This window comes from Thalassophryne amazonica, chromosome 7 (assembly GCF_902500255.1).
Source record: "Thalassophryne amazonica chromosome 7, fThaAma1.1, whole genome shotgun sequence".
In the NCBI taxonomy this organism is placed as follows: domain Eukaryota; kingdom Metazoa; phylum Chordata; class Actinopteri; order Batrachoidiformes; family Batrachoididae; genus Thalassophryne; species Thalassophryne amazonica.
The window spans coordinates 100,430,002-100,444,480 of NC_047109.1; the positions used below are offsets into that span (position 1 = coordinate 100,430,002).

A 14,479-nucleotide genomic window follows, 5' to 3' on the forward strand; every position below is an offset into this window, starting at 1 on the left:
GTGTGTATGTCCAGAGGGGGTGTGCGAGATCTGGTTAACCAGTGAGGACACAGGAGCCTATGGTAGAGACATCGGGACAGATCTCCCCACACTGTTGTGGAAACTCGTTGAAGAGATTCCTGAAGGAGCCATGCTGAGGTTGGGTATGACCAACCCGCCATATATACTGGAACATCTAGAGGTACGAAGATACTCTTGCACAGAGTAAAATACCACCAAATCTAATACTATGTTCAAAGATAATGAGGAATTAATTAATGTAAAATACATGTTGACACCACAGTTTTCTTTTGAAACCATTTTGACCCCTCTCGAGTTTCTCTCATTGTCTGTAATGCTGCTGTAGCTGAACAAATAATATGGCTTTGTTGAGATTTAATAAACTCAATGCCTTTCTGATTTGCTTACGAAGCAGTTTGGGTGTAGCGGTCTTTCTCCATTCATTAGTGCTGTTCATTCTCCTTTCTCCCTAATGAGTCAATTAAGGACCATTGTGTCCTCTTTAGCAACCTCATTTTATCAGCTGTTATTGTCTTCCCTAATGGAACAATGGACATTGTTATCCTTGTCTTTCTCTCTCTATCTCTCTAGGTGTTTACCCTTCTGTCTCTCTGTCTGTCTTTCCTATCATTTAATCTTTCTTTTTCACCATCATCTGTATTTCTGGAAGTGTTAAGGCAAAAGCGGATTATAACGTTATCACTGCATTTACCCATCCATAGACAATACACACAGCTCCTCTTCCAGACAACAAATCAACTTGGAGTGAAGAAAGAAAGCATATACGGCACAGCAGAAAGCTGTAGCGTTTCCTGTCTATACAAAAGTTAACTCTATTTGTCAAAACTATTTGAATAAATTAAGAGTGACATAATCTGTTGTCTTCAAAGGCAGCATAATATATCCAGAATGTATTCACAGCGCTGCACTTTTTCCACATTTTTTAATGTAACAGCCTTATTCCAAAATGGATTAAATTCAGTTTTTTTAACCTCAAAATTCAGACAATACCTCATAATGACAATGGGACAAAAGCTTTTTTGAGATTTTTGCAAATTTGTAAAAGAAAACACAAAACAAAAACACCTCCAAGAAATCACATGTATACGAGGTCTGTTAGAAAAGTATCGGACCTTTTTATTTTTTGCAAAACCTATATGGATTTGAATCATGTGCGCTTGCATCAGCCAAGCTTGAACCTTCGTGCGCATGCGTGAGTTCGGTTGCATCATTCGCCTGTGGGCAAGCTTTGAGTGAACACTGGTCCACCCCTCTCGTCGGATTTTCATTGTCAGGAAAATGTCTGAACAGCTGGAGCTTTGCTGCATCAAATTTTTCAAGGAACTGTTTGAGACAGCCAGGTGGAAACCATTCGGAAAATTCAGATGGCTTTCGGTGAAAATCCTATGGGCATCACACAGATTAAGGAGCATTACAACCGGATTAAAGACGGCCCACAGCGGCTGAGGGCGCGCCGCGCTTCGAGTGGCCATTGACAGGCTGAAATGACCAGATCATTTCCAAAGTGAAGACTGTGTTGATCCGGGACGTCGTGTGACTACCAGAGAAATGGCAGAAAAGGTGGACATCAGCCATTTTTCGTCAGATTCCAGTGTTACAGGAGATTGTGTAATGAAAGACGTGCGGAGGCATTCGCGCGTCGGGACGAAGCCGCAATGGCGTTAGGTCTTCCACCATTCAGAATATTCAGACGGCTTTCGGTGGCTTTTTAGTCGAGTGAGTATCCGAGAAATTGTGGAGAGCTGGGCATGTCACAACATGTCCCATGAGACTTCCAACACAGACTTGCTTTTGTTCTCCACCATTGCGGCTTCGTCCCGACGCGCGAATGCCTCCGCACGTCTTTCATTACAAAATCTCCTGTAACAGTGGAATCTGACAAAAAATGGCTGATGTCCACCTTTTCTGCCATTTCTCTGGTAGTCACACGACGTCCCGGATCAACACAGCCTTCACTTTGGTCATTTCAGCCTGTCGATGGCCGCTCGAAGCGCAGCACGCCGTCAGCCGCTGTGGGCCGTCTTTAAACCGGCTGTAACACTCTTTAATCTATGTGATCCCCATAAAATCGTCCCTGAAAGCCATCTGAATTTTCCGAATGGTGTCCACCTGGCTGTCTCTCACAGTTTCTGGAAAAGTTGATGCAGCAAAGCTCCAGCCGTTCAGACATTTTCCTGACAATGAAAATCTGACGAGAGGGGTGGACCGTGATGCAACCGACAGGCGTGAAAAAACTCACGCATGCGCACGAAGGTTCAAGCTTGGCTGATGCAATCACACGTGATTCAAATCCATATAGTTTTTTCAAAAAATAAAAAGGTCCGATACTTTTCTAACAGACCTAAGTATTCACAACGGTTGCCATGAAGCTCAAACTTGAGCTCAGGTGCATCCTGTTTCCACTGATCATCCTTGAGATGTTTCTACAGCTTAATTGAAGTCCACCTGAGGTAAATTCAGTTGATTGGACATGATTTGGAAAGGCACACACCTGTCGACATATATGGTCCCACAGTTGACAGTGTATGTTGGAGCCCAAACCAAGCATGAAGTCAAAGGAATTGCTGTAGTCCTCCGAGACAGGATTGTGTCGAGGCCCAAATCTGGGGAAGGGATCAAAAACATTTCTGCCGCTTTGCAGGTCCAAATGAGCACAGTGGTCTCCACCATCCGTAAATGGAAGATGTTCGGATCCACCAGGACTCTTCCTAGAGCTGGTTAACGGTCTAAACTGAGTGATCGGGTGAGAAGGGCCTTAGTCAGGGAGGTGACCAAGAAACCAATGGTCACTCTGTCAGAGCTCCAGCATTCCTCTATGGAGAGAGGAGAACCTTCCAGAAAGACAATCCACCAATCAGGCCTGTATGGTAGAGTGGCCAGATGGAAGCCACTCCTTAGTAAAAGGCACCTGAAGGACTCTCAGACCATGAGAAACAAAATTCTGTGGTCTGATGAGACAAAAATTGAACTCTTTGGCGTGAATTCCAGGTGTCATGTTTAGAGGAAACCAGGCACCAACCCAACAGTGAAGCATGGTGGTGGCAGCAGCAGTAACTGGGATACTAGTCAGGATTGAGGGAAAGATGAAGGCCACAACATACAGGCCTGAAAAATGGCCAAAAAAAAAAAAACCTAAAATTCTGCCAGGGTATGTAAACTTTGGAGCACAACTGTGTCTTTCTTTATTTTGAATAAATTTGCACAAATTTAAAAATATTAACTTTTTCATGTTGTCATTATGGGGTGTTGGGAGTAGAATTTTGAAGGGGAAAAAAAATTTACTCCATTTTGGAATAAGGCTGTAACATAAAATGTGGAAAAAGCGAAGTGCAGTGAATACTGTACAACCAGGAAACTGAAACTCCAAATGTCATCACCCAAACAATATTTTTTTAATTATTTTTTTAATTTAACCTTAATTTAACCAGGTAAGTTAAGAAAAAAAATTATTTACAATAACGACCTGGTGGATAGGGAAAAACACAGAGGTAAATCACAAAAGTGGTTCAAACAACACACTTTTACAATATATAAAACAGAACAGGTTTACAACTGTAGAATTAGTAAGAAACAATAACATTTTCAGTCACATACACAGAAAAAAAAACTAATTACTTCATTTTAGCCAAAGCATGAGCAAGTTTCAGCCAACAGATTCTTTAAAACACACTTAAAAATTCCTTTTGACACAAGGGTGCTCAGTTTTAATGCCTTTTGAATCTCATATTTGTAGTGTGCAGCCTTTTTGCTTTCCTACACTATTGTTAGGGTTGATGTGGGCCAATGCTGAGCCTGTTTTGCTTCAATGCGAAGTTCAAAATCAGAGGTATCTTCAGAAGCAAAAAATCCGAAGTGCTCAGGAAGTGGGGGGGGGGGGGGGGGGGGGTTGGGGGGGGGTGAAAGACTTGACTCCGTGCTTTGGTCAGGGCGACTCGAACTCTCACTCAGAACTGAGAGATCAAACTTACCAGCTTGTGTTTAATGCACACATAGTCTTATAGAATTTTTAGTGGCATGGTTATTTTCAGTCGATTGGAAATGCCAATAATGCACATATCGCTGTTGAATGGAATGATAATGGCAGGCAGCTAGTGGAAAACCATTAGCTTTTTCTGACAACATACGTGTATTGGTGTTGGGAATGAATATAGTTCAGTGGTTAGAGTGGGTCTTTTTTAACTGAAGGCATGTGGAGTTGCTATAGAAAATTTGCATGTCACATGACCCATTAGCTTTTTAGCAGCACCATCTGTGCAGCCTTTGTACTGTAAATAATGCCATAGATACAGAGCCACAGCCAAAGTTTTCCCTGTATGTCAACAAATTAAATGGTACCAATAATGTCAGGTATTGAGAAAAGCTTTAGTTGCATGGAGAAGGACCTCCGTACTCAAACACAGTCTGATATATAAGAACAGTGTGTGCCTGATTTGATAGATCCATCAACATACAGCCGATATTCACTATTAGGCATCGGTTTAACTGTTTAACAATAGGGAATTTTGGCTATAAAATTCAAACTGCTGGAGTCCTCATGGTTTACCGTTTCCCCAGAACACAATTTATTAGTTTCAGACAAGGCTGCATCGCTGGCTAAGGCTACACAATAACCTATACAAACCTCCACAGCCAAATCACAAATGCAAAATCAGTAGCCATCGAAGTGAAAGAGCTGAAAATTACCATATCTGCCTAGAAAAATATGCAGTTCTGCTACTACTGCTCTCAGTGCTAAATGTGGCTCTAACTGATGACTCTGGAAGAGGTTGTAAGGCTGACAGGAAGTGCAGCTCACCCAACATGACAGGAAACGATCGCGGTAAGAGCTGAGAGGGACTCTACGAGGGCTGTCAATAAAGTATAGGTCCTTTTTATTTATTTCAAAAACTATATGGATTTCATTCATATAGTTTTACGTCAGACATGCTTGAATCCTCGTGCGCATGCGTGAGTTTTTCCACGCCTGTCGGTGACGTCATTCGCCTGTGAGCACTCCTTGTGGGAGGAGTCGTCCAGCCCCTCGTTGGAATTCCTTTGTCTGAGAAGTTGCTGAGAGACTGGCACTTTGTTTGATCAAAATTTTTTCTAAACCTGTGAGACACATCGAAGTGGACACGGTTCGAAAAATTAAGCTGGTTTTCAGTGAAAATTTTAACGGCTGATAAGAGATTTTGAGGTGATACTGTCGCTTTAAGGACTTCCCACGGTGCGAGACATCGCACAGCACTCTCAGGCGCCGTCGTCAGCCTGTTTCAAGCTGAAAACCTCCACATTTCAGGCTCTATTGATCCAGGACATCGTGAGAGAACAGAGAAGTTTCAGAAGAAGTCGGTTTCAGCATTTTATCCGGATATTCCACTGTTAAAGGAGATTTTTTTAATGAAAGACGTGCGGACGGGTCCGCGCGTCAGGACGCAGCTGGCGCGGTGCGGCGGCACAGGAAAAACACCTCCGTGTTGATAACCATTTGTAAAATCCAGGCGGCTTTTGATGGCTTTCAGTGGAGTGAGTATATGAGAAATTGTTTATCAGCTGGACATGTTCCAACTTGTCCTTAAGGCTTCCAACGGAGGTGTTTTTCCTGTGGCGGAGCGTCGCGGGGGCTGCGAGCCGACGCTGCAATCCGTCCGCACGTCTTTCATGAAAAAAAATCTCCTTTAACAGTGGAATTTCCGGATAAAATGCTGAAACCGACTTCTTCTGAAACTTCTCTGTTCTCTCACGACGTCCTGGATCAATAGAGCCTGAAATGTGGAGGTTTTCAGCTTGAAACAGGCTGACGACGGCGCCTGAGAGTGCTGCGCGACGTCTTGCACCGTGGGAAGTCCTTAAAGCGACAGTATCACCTCAAAATCTCTCATCAGCCGTTAAAATTTTCACTGAAAACCAGCTTAATTTTTCAAACCGTGTCCACTTCGATGTGTCTCACAGGTTTAGAAAAAATTTTGATCAAACAAAGCGCCAGTCTCTCAGCAACTTCTCAGGCAAAGGAATTCCGATGAGGGGCTGGACGACTCCTCCCACAAGGAGTGCTCACAGGCGAATGACGTCACCGACAGGCGTGGAAAAACTCACGCATGCGCGCGAGGGTTCAAGCATGTCTGACGTAAAAACATATGAATGAAATCCATATAGTTTTTGAAAAAAATAAAAAGGACCTATACTTTATTGACAGACCTCGTATATACGAGGTCTCTTAGATAATAAACCGACCCTTTTATTTTTTTTTTTTAACTATATGGATTTGAATGACATGCGATTACACCAATCATGCTTGAACCCTCGTGCGCATGCGTGAGTTTTTTCACGCGTGTCGGTGACGTCATTTCCCTGTGGGCAGGCCTTGAGTGAGATGTGGTCCCGCCCTCTCGGCTGAATTCCTTTGTTTCACACGCTGCTCGAGACGGCGCGCGTTGCTTTATCAAAATTTTTTCTGGACCTGTGAGGAATATCCGAGTGGACACTATTCGAGAAATTAAGCTGGTTTTCTGTGAAAAGTTTAACGGCTGATGAGAGATTATGGGGTGTTTCTGTCGGTGTAAGGACTTCCCACGGAGCTGGACGTCCTGCAGCGCTTCCAGGCGCTGTCGTCGGCCTGTTTCGAGCTGATAACATCCTAATTTAAGGCTTAATTCACCTAGGACATCGTGAGAGAACAGAGAAGATTCAGAAGAGGCCGGCATGAGGAATTTATGCGGACATTCCACTGTTTAAGGACATTTTTTTAATGAAAGACGTACGCACAAATTCGCCGAGTCGTTTCCGTGACGACTCGGCAAATCTGTGTGCGCCGCGACAGGAAAAACACCTCCGTGTTGAAAACCATTTGTAGAATTCAGGCGGCTTTTAATGGCTTTCAACAAGTGAGTAACTGAGAAATTGTTTAACAGCTTGGGCATGTTCCAACTTGCCCGTTAAGATTTCCAACGGAGGTGTTTTTCCTGGCGCGACCCCTAGCGGTCGGGTCTGGCCCGACATGCGACTCTGCCCGCACGTTCTTTCATTACAAAATGACCGTTAACAATGGAATGTCCGAATAAACTCCTCATGCCGACTTCTTCTGAAAGTTCTCTGTTCTCTGACGACTTACTGCGTCAACAGAGCCTGAAATGTGGAAGTTTTCAACTTGAAACGGCGAGACGCTGCCGCCTCGAAGCGCAGCTCGCCGTCAGGCGCCGTGGACCGTCCTTAAAGCGACACTACCAGACCAAAATCTCTCATCAGCCGTTAAAATTTTTACCGAAAACCAGCTGAATTTATTGAATGGTGTCCACTCAGTTGTGCCTTACAGTTTTGAAAAAAATTTTATCAAACAAAGCAACAGTCTCTGAGCCATTCCTAAACAATGAAAAAAATCGACGAGTGGGTGGACGACTCCTCACTCAAAGACTGCCCACAGGCGAATGACGTAACCGACAGGCGTGGAAAAACTCTCGCATGCCCACGAGGGTTCAAGCATGTCTGATGTAATCACACGTTTCAAATCCATATGGTTTTTGAAAAAATAATAAGGTCGGATACTTTTCTAATAGACCTCGTACATACGGGACAAAAATAACTGGTCCACAAATGTAAATGTCGGCGCTCTCTGAACTTTGGGTATTTATCTGTGTCAGCCATGCGATAGACTGGCAGTTTGTCCAGGGTGTGCCCCGCCTCTTGCTCATTGATCAGTGAGCACCAGCCACCCTGTGACCCTTAACTTGAATTAACAACTTTAGAAAATAGCCAGATGCAGAAGCATGGCTGACTGCAAATCTCAGTAGTCAGGCAATAATAAGAATGTGTTGGTTTGTAGGTAGTCTATGAAATATGGATTAAAAACTGCCAAACCCCACCCCACACAAAACACCATTTGCTTATTTAAAAAACATTGAATAAAGGTGGGTATTTTGGGTAGAAATTGCAAGAATATGGTCAACATCTGATTGGTTGATTGGATGTGAAGGTGATGAAGGTAATCAGGGATTTATTTTTTTCTGTTTCTTGTGTTTCTAGCAATGCCCATTTTTAATTATCTGTCTTGTTTTCCATTTATTGCATTATTGGCTTATGTGCTTTCCCAGTCTCATTCCGAAGAAACAGTATCTGAGAATTTCACAGAATGGAATTGCTCCTCAAGTAAAGCAGGATATGAGTGATAAAAATAAAGATATAGTAGCCATGAAAAGTTGGAAACAACGAAAGTGACTTCCCAGCTGAATCACTTTAGAATCAAGCATTGAAGGGTGATAGAGGATGATAGACAAATGAAATGAGGGCAAAAATGGGAAAAGAAATGTGTATGAAGGCCTGGGGAAAGAGGCGAGGGGTAAAAAGCAGTGGGAAAAGTGCTGTGGGAAGCAGCAATGGCGGTTTTAATTAACTAGGGGTTAATGGAGGTGGCTAATTGTCCCCCACATGTATAGGTAGGCTTTCTGCTTGGCTACATTACAATTAAAGCGCTACCCTCCTAATGATAGGAAATAACAATTAGCTGATAATTAGAAATATACGTAGTTGGAAGGCAGACTGGCTTACTAGCATGCGTGTGTGTGTGTGTGTGTGTGTGTGTGTGTGTGTGTGTGTGTGTGTGTGTGTGTGTGTGTGTGTGTGTGTGTGTGTGTGTGTGTGTGTGTGTGTGTGTGTGTGTGTGTGTGTGTGTGTTAAAAACTGTATTAAAAGTGCTACTGGCACTTATTGTTCAGGTCCATGTATTGATTTAAATTATATCTTCTTTTCTCTTCGCTGTAATTCCTCAGGCAATTAACCTACATTAAGAGAGATATGCAGGTCTTCTTTAAGTTATCATTGTCTTTTGTTGTTCTTGTCCCCCATTTACCCTTTATCCTCTATTTTCTATCCTCTTGTCTTTGTCCCCCATTTACCATTTGAGTCCTTGTTCTAATTTCTTTATCTCAGTGTATGTCAATTTATCTCCCAACACAAAGGTGCCAGTTCTTTGTTTTTTTTTTTAACAGATTAAAGTTAAATGTGTTACTTTCTCCTTCTAGCTTTCTTTTTCACTTTTCATTGGTTCTTATGCTGAACGCGTGACACAAGTGGTTAGTATGGTAGCCTCCCAAACAGGAAGGTCCCCGGTACAATTCCCTATGCTTCAGTGGCATCTGGAGTGGGACTGCAGCAACCAGTGAATTTACCAGTTGATTAATCTATCCATTTTTTTAAAAATTATTTATTTATTTAACCTTTATTTAACCAGGAAAGTCCCATTGAGATTACCAATCTCTTTTTGAAGGGAGTCCTGGCCAAGACAGCAGCACAGATCACATCAATTCAGGACATTACAAACAATTTCATAACAGTTTCATGAGACTATGTAAAAACATTTACAATCCCTGGTTTTCATTTCCAAACCTTTGAGCAAAAGTTTAAACTGGCCTATTGAAACCAGTTCCTTTAATTTCCAGTTTTTTGTAAATTGTTCCATGTTGTGGGGGCAGAATACTGAAATGCCACCTTACCAGCTTCTGTACGGACACTTGGTACAGACAATAGCAGTGCATCTTGTGAGCGCAAAGAATACAGTCCAACTGCTTTTGGTTGAATATATTCACCCAAATATGAAAGGAGCAGGCACAGAATACCCTTATAAATGAATACATACCAGTGAGTGAATCTACGATTCTCCAATGCTGGCCAGCCCACACATGCATAAAGTGTGTATTAATATATTGTGTTCTTAAACTAAACTTGATTATTTTTGGATGAGTCAATTATCCTAATTTACCGTTAAATTGTAACCATAAATTCTACCAATAACTTTCAACCTTGCATTCAAATATTTTGTCATAAAGTGTTTATTTTACAAATGTAAATAATAATAATAATAATAATAATAATAATAAAATTCCAACATATAAAGGATATATATTGCCAAAAATGAAAAAGTCACTCATGTAAAAAATATAATGAAGAAAATCTTGAATATAGACTGTTCTTTTGCCTGAGGCACCAAAAATATAATCTGAACATATTTTATAGGGCTGCAACTAACGTTTACAAGGTCTGTCCATAAAGTATCGTACCTTTTTATTTTTTTCAAAAATTATATGGATTTCATTCATATGTTTTTACGTCAGACATGCTTGAACCCTCGTGCGCATGCATGAGTTTTTCCACGCCTGTCGGTGACGTCATTCGCCTGTGAGCACGCCTTGTGGAAGGAGTGGTCCAGCCCCCTCGTCGGATTTTCATTGTCTAGAAATGGCGGAATGAAAAGGACTTTTTTCCCATTAGAATTTTTTCAGAAGCTGTTAGAGACTGGCACCTAGAAACCATTCGAAAAATTTATCTGGCTTTCAGTGAAAATTTTACGGGCTTCACAGAGAATAAGGACTTTAACTATAGCTTTAAGGACCCCTTTAAGGACGGTCGGTGTGCCGCGCTGCGATGATGCGGCACAAACCACTGGATCATTTCTAAGCTGATGGCTCTGTGGATACGAGACCGTCGTGTGCTCTTTCTCTGGTTATCACAAGACCTGGACATCAGCCATTTTCCGTCAGATTTCACTTTAACAAGAAATTTTGTCATGGAAAGCCACACGGAGGCTTCGCGCGTCACGACCGATTCGCTGATGAAGCGAGACAAAGGAACACCTCCGTTTCGGAGTGTTAGAGGACAAGTTGGGACATGTCTATCTCGGCTTTCAGTGCTTACCAGTCGAGTGAGTATAAAAGAACTTGAGGAGAGTTGGACATGTCCCAACTTGTCCTCTAACACTCCGAAACGGAGGTGTTCCTTTGTCTCGCTTCATCAGCGAATCGGTCGTGACGCGCGAAGCCTCCGCGTGGCTTTCCATGACAAAATCTCTTGTTAAAAGTGAAATCTGACGGAAAATGGCTGATGTCCAGGTCTTGTGATAACCAGAGAAAGAGCACACGACGGTCTCGTATCCACAGAGCCATCAGCTTAGAAATGATCCAGTGGTTTGTGCCGCATCGTCGCAGCTCGCAGCGCGGCGCACCGACCGTCCTTAAAGGGGTCCTTAAAGCTGTAGTTAAAGTCCTTATTCTCTGTGAAGCCCGTAAAATTTTCACTGAAAGCCAGATACATTTTTCGAATGGTTTCTAGGTGCCAGTCTCTAACAGCTTCTGAAAAAATTCTGATGGCAAAAAAGTCCTTTTCATTCCGCCATTTCCAGACAATGAAAATCCGACGAGGGGGCGGGACCACTCCTTCCACAAGGCGTGCTCACAGGCGAATGACGTCACCGACAGGCGTGGAAAAACTCACGCATGCGCACGAGGGTTCAAGCATGTTTGACGTAAAAACATACGAATGAAATCCATATAGTTTTTAAAAAAAATAAAAAGGACCGTTAATTTATGGACAGACCACGTATCTTCATTTACAATTTAAACTGTTGATTATTTTTTTGGATTAATTTGTTAGAGTTGTTAGTTGTTTGGTTCGTAAAACACCAGAAAATGGGAAATAACAATCACTCAGTGTTTCTCAAAGTCCAAGACGACATCCTCAAATTTCTTAACTGCAACCAACAGTTTACTGTGAGTTTACTGTCAGAAATGAGCAAAGAAACCAGAAAATGTTCACATTTAAGAAGCTGAAATCAGAGAACTGGGAGATAAAAAAGACACAAAACTGTTGGTTGAGTCCCAAAATAGTTGGTGATTAATTTAGTCATCGATTAATGATTGATTAATCATTGTGTTGCTAATCTGGAGTTGTGGCAGAAAGAGTGTATGATGTGAGAATTGTGCCAAATCAACATGCGGCGTCCTACCAGATGTGCTGTGGTGAACCCAAGCAAAATGGGAGCAGTCAAAATTCATATGCCACTTTCCAACAAAAACATCAGCACAAATTGCTGCTCTATGTAGCAGGTTTGTTGATGACCATTTTTTAAACAACTGTTTAATCTATATAAGCAACGGGAAACTGCATCAACTCGGAAGACTTTGTAGCAATAAAAGTGTTTCATTGCCTGTTTGAAGACATTTTTATGCTCTTTGCATGATCATGATGTAGTGACGTATCATGGTTTAGCCCTAGCTTACAGCTCTGCACAAGCTGAGGCCATAGTAAAACCACATGTAATTATTGGTCATCTCTCTGGCTTTTACTCCTGCGCTGCTGAACATCTGCATTGCCTCTTTCTGTAGCAGAGAAGAGATTCATGGGTAATCAAACGATGCAGTGACTTTTTAAAGTTCTGTGTGTCTTTGTCCAACAATGTATAATATTTCTTTGCTGCAAGTATGAAGGAGAGGGGTTGATTTCATCACCATGGTGACGAATGCTAACAACAAAACAACCAAGTAGTTGAGAATCTCGAATTGTATACAGAGAATCCAGAAAGTATTCACAGTGCTGCACTTTTTCCACATTTTTTTTATGTTACATCCTTATTCCAAAATGGATGCAATTCATTTTTTCTTCAAAATTCTACACACAATACCCCATAATGACAAAGTGACAAATGTTTTTTTGAGATTTTTGCAAATTTATGAAAAAGGAAAAAAAGAAACCCTAAGAAATTGAATGTATATAAGTATTCACAGCATTTGCCATGAAGCTCAAAATTGAGCTAGCTGCATCCTGTTTCCACTGATCATCCTCTGGATGTTTCTACAGCTTAATTGGAGTCCACCTGGGGTAAATTCAATTGGTTGGACATGATTTGGAAAGGCACACACCTCCTACATATAAGGTCCCGTAGTTGACAGTTCATATCAGAGCACAAACCAACCACGAAGTCAAAGGAATTGTCAATAGACCTCTGAGACAGGATTTTCGCAAGGCACAAATCTGGGGAAGGGTACAGAAATATTTCTGCTGCTTTGATGGTCCCAGTGAGCACTGTGGCTTCCATCATCCCTAAATGGAAGAAGTTTGGATTCACCAGATCCACTCTTCCTAGAGCTGGCTGCCCATCTAAAGTGAGCGATCAGGGGAGAAGGGCCTTAGTTAGGGAGGTGACCGAGAACCCGTTGGTCACTCTGTCAGAGCTCCAGCATTTCTCTGTGGAAAGAGGAGAACCTTCCAAAACGACAGCTGCTGCAATCCACCAATCAGGCCTGTATGGTAGAGAGGCCAGACGGAAGAGAGAAACAAAATCTCATGAGACCAGAGAAACAAAATTCTCTGGCCTGATGAGATAAAGAATCGACACTTTGGTGTGAATGCCAGGCACCATGTTTGGAGGAAACCAGGCACCATCCCTACAGTGAATCATGTTGGTGGCAGCATCATTCAGTGGGGATGTTTTTCAGCAGCAGGAACTGGGAGACTAGTCAGGATTGAGGGAAAGATGAATGGAGCAATGTGCAGAGACATCCTGGATGAAAACCTGCTCCAGAGCGCTCTTGCCCTCAGAATGCAGCGATGGTGCACTCTGCTGGTCTTCTGCTACATCTATTGTAGGTTTCTCTTGCCAGTATGTAACACTGCCTCGAGTGGTTATGTGGAACTATTTAAACTGGTAGGCATGCAACCAACTGCGATTAAGGCATAGAACTTTGATGTTCTCTTTGGTTTTGCCTTTTCATAAATCTTTCTTTTACCATATAGTTTTATTTTGGAATAATTCTTTGCATTAATCTGCCCTTCAGTTTTTTTCTTAGTATTATTATTAGTTTTGAAGTTATAAAGTAGTATTTCTTCCTAATTGCGCTTGCTTTACCTCAGCTTCCACATCTCTTATCTTTCATTCTTCTCATGATAATAATCATGACAATAATGATAGTGTGATAATGATGATTATAATGGAAAATTTCCCAAGTAGATCTACTCTTCAAACTAAAAGCCAAATTATATTCCACTGCCTGTCCTTCTGAAGAACACCAGTGCTTATGTAATGGCATCACACCAAATGGTCGTGATTGAAGCTGAAAAGGCCAAGTAATCTCTCCACTTCTGCTGAAAAGATCACCCTCTTCAAACTTATTTTATTCTCTCTATGTAGCCTCATTTTTTTCTTTTAGTTCCCCCTCTGACAGATATAGACGGCCTCATGGCTCCATTTGCTGATTGGAGCAGTTAAAGGCCCACTTGCCTCTCTTGGGCCACTTGTCTTTGACATTTTAGTTGATTGCATCAGTTCCTTTTTCTAAGAGTAAAAATATTCTGAACAATGCCATTTTTTTCACTCTGCTGTCATCCGTTCTCGCTACAGTTTCTCTGTTTCAGCTACATCTTTTGTCTCCATTTTTTTCATCATCTGGTCTGTCAAGAATTCTTGTTTTTGTTACTTTCTATCCACCAATCTTATCAATCACCTTGAATTTTTTCATCCTCCTGAAAGCAGCTGCAGTCCAGTAGTAGCTGTCACACCATATAATGTGTGTGTTTGCATGTAGCATGCTAGCAGGTTGGGGAAATGAGCAGCTTTTTGTAATGGACATGACGACAGGTACAAAACCTCTATCCCAAGCGGTACTGGCTACATGCGAGACATCTGCCACTGCACATGCGCGGAAACAGCAGGTAGCTG

The 14,479-nt window shown here is 42.0% G+C and overlaps 1 protein-coding gene across 1 annotated transcript in view; it reads left to right on the forward strand.

Moving 5' to 3' along the window:
- The window catches only part of cdkal1 (CDK5 regulatory subunit associated protein 1-like 1), a 564,681-nt gene that overhangs the window by 323,359 nt on the left and 226,843 nt on the right, over positions 1–14,479 (forward strand). The window contains exon 9 of the mRNA XM_034175248.1: positions 15–181. Within this exon, the coding sequence (XP_034031139.1) occupies positions 15–181 (167 nt within the window). The remainder of the gene's footprint in view (positions 1–14; positions 182–14,479) is intronic.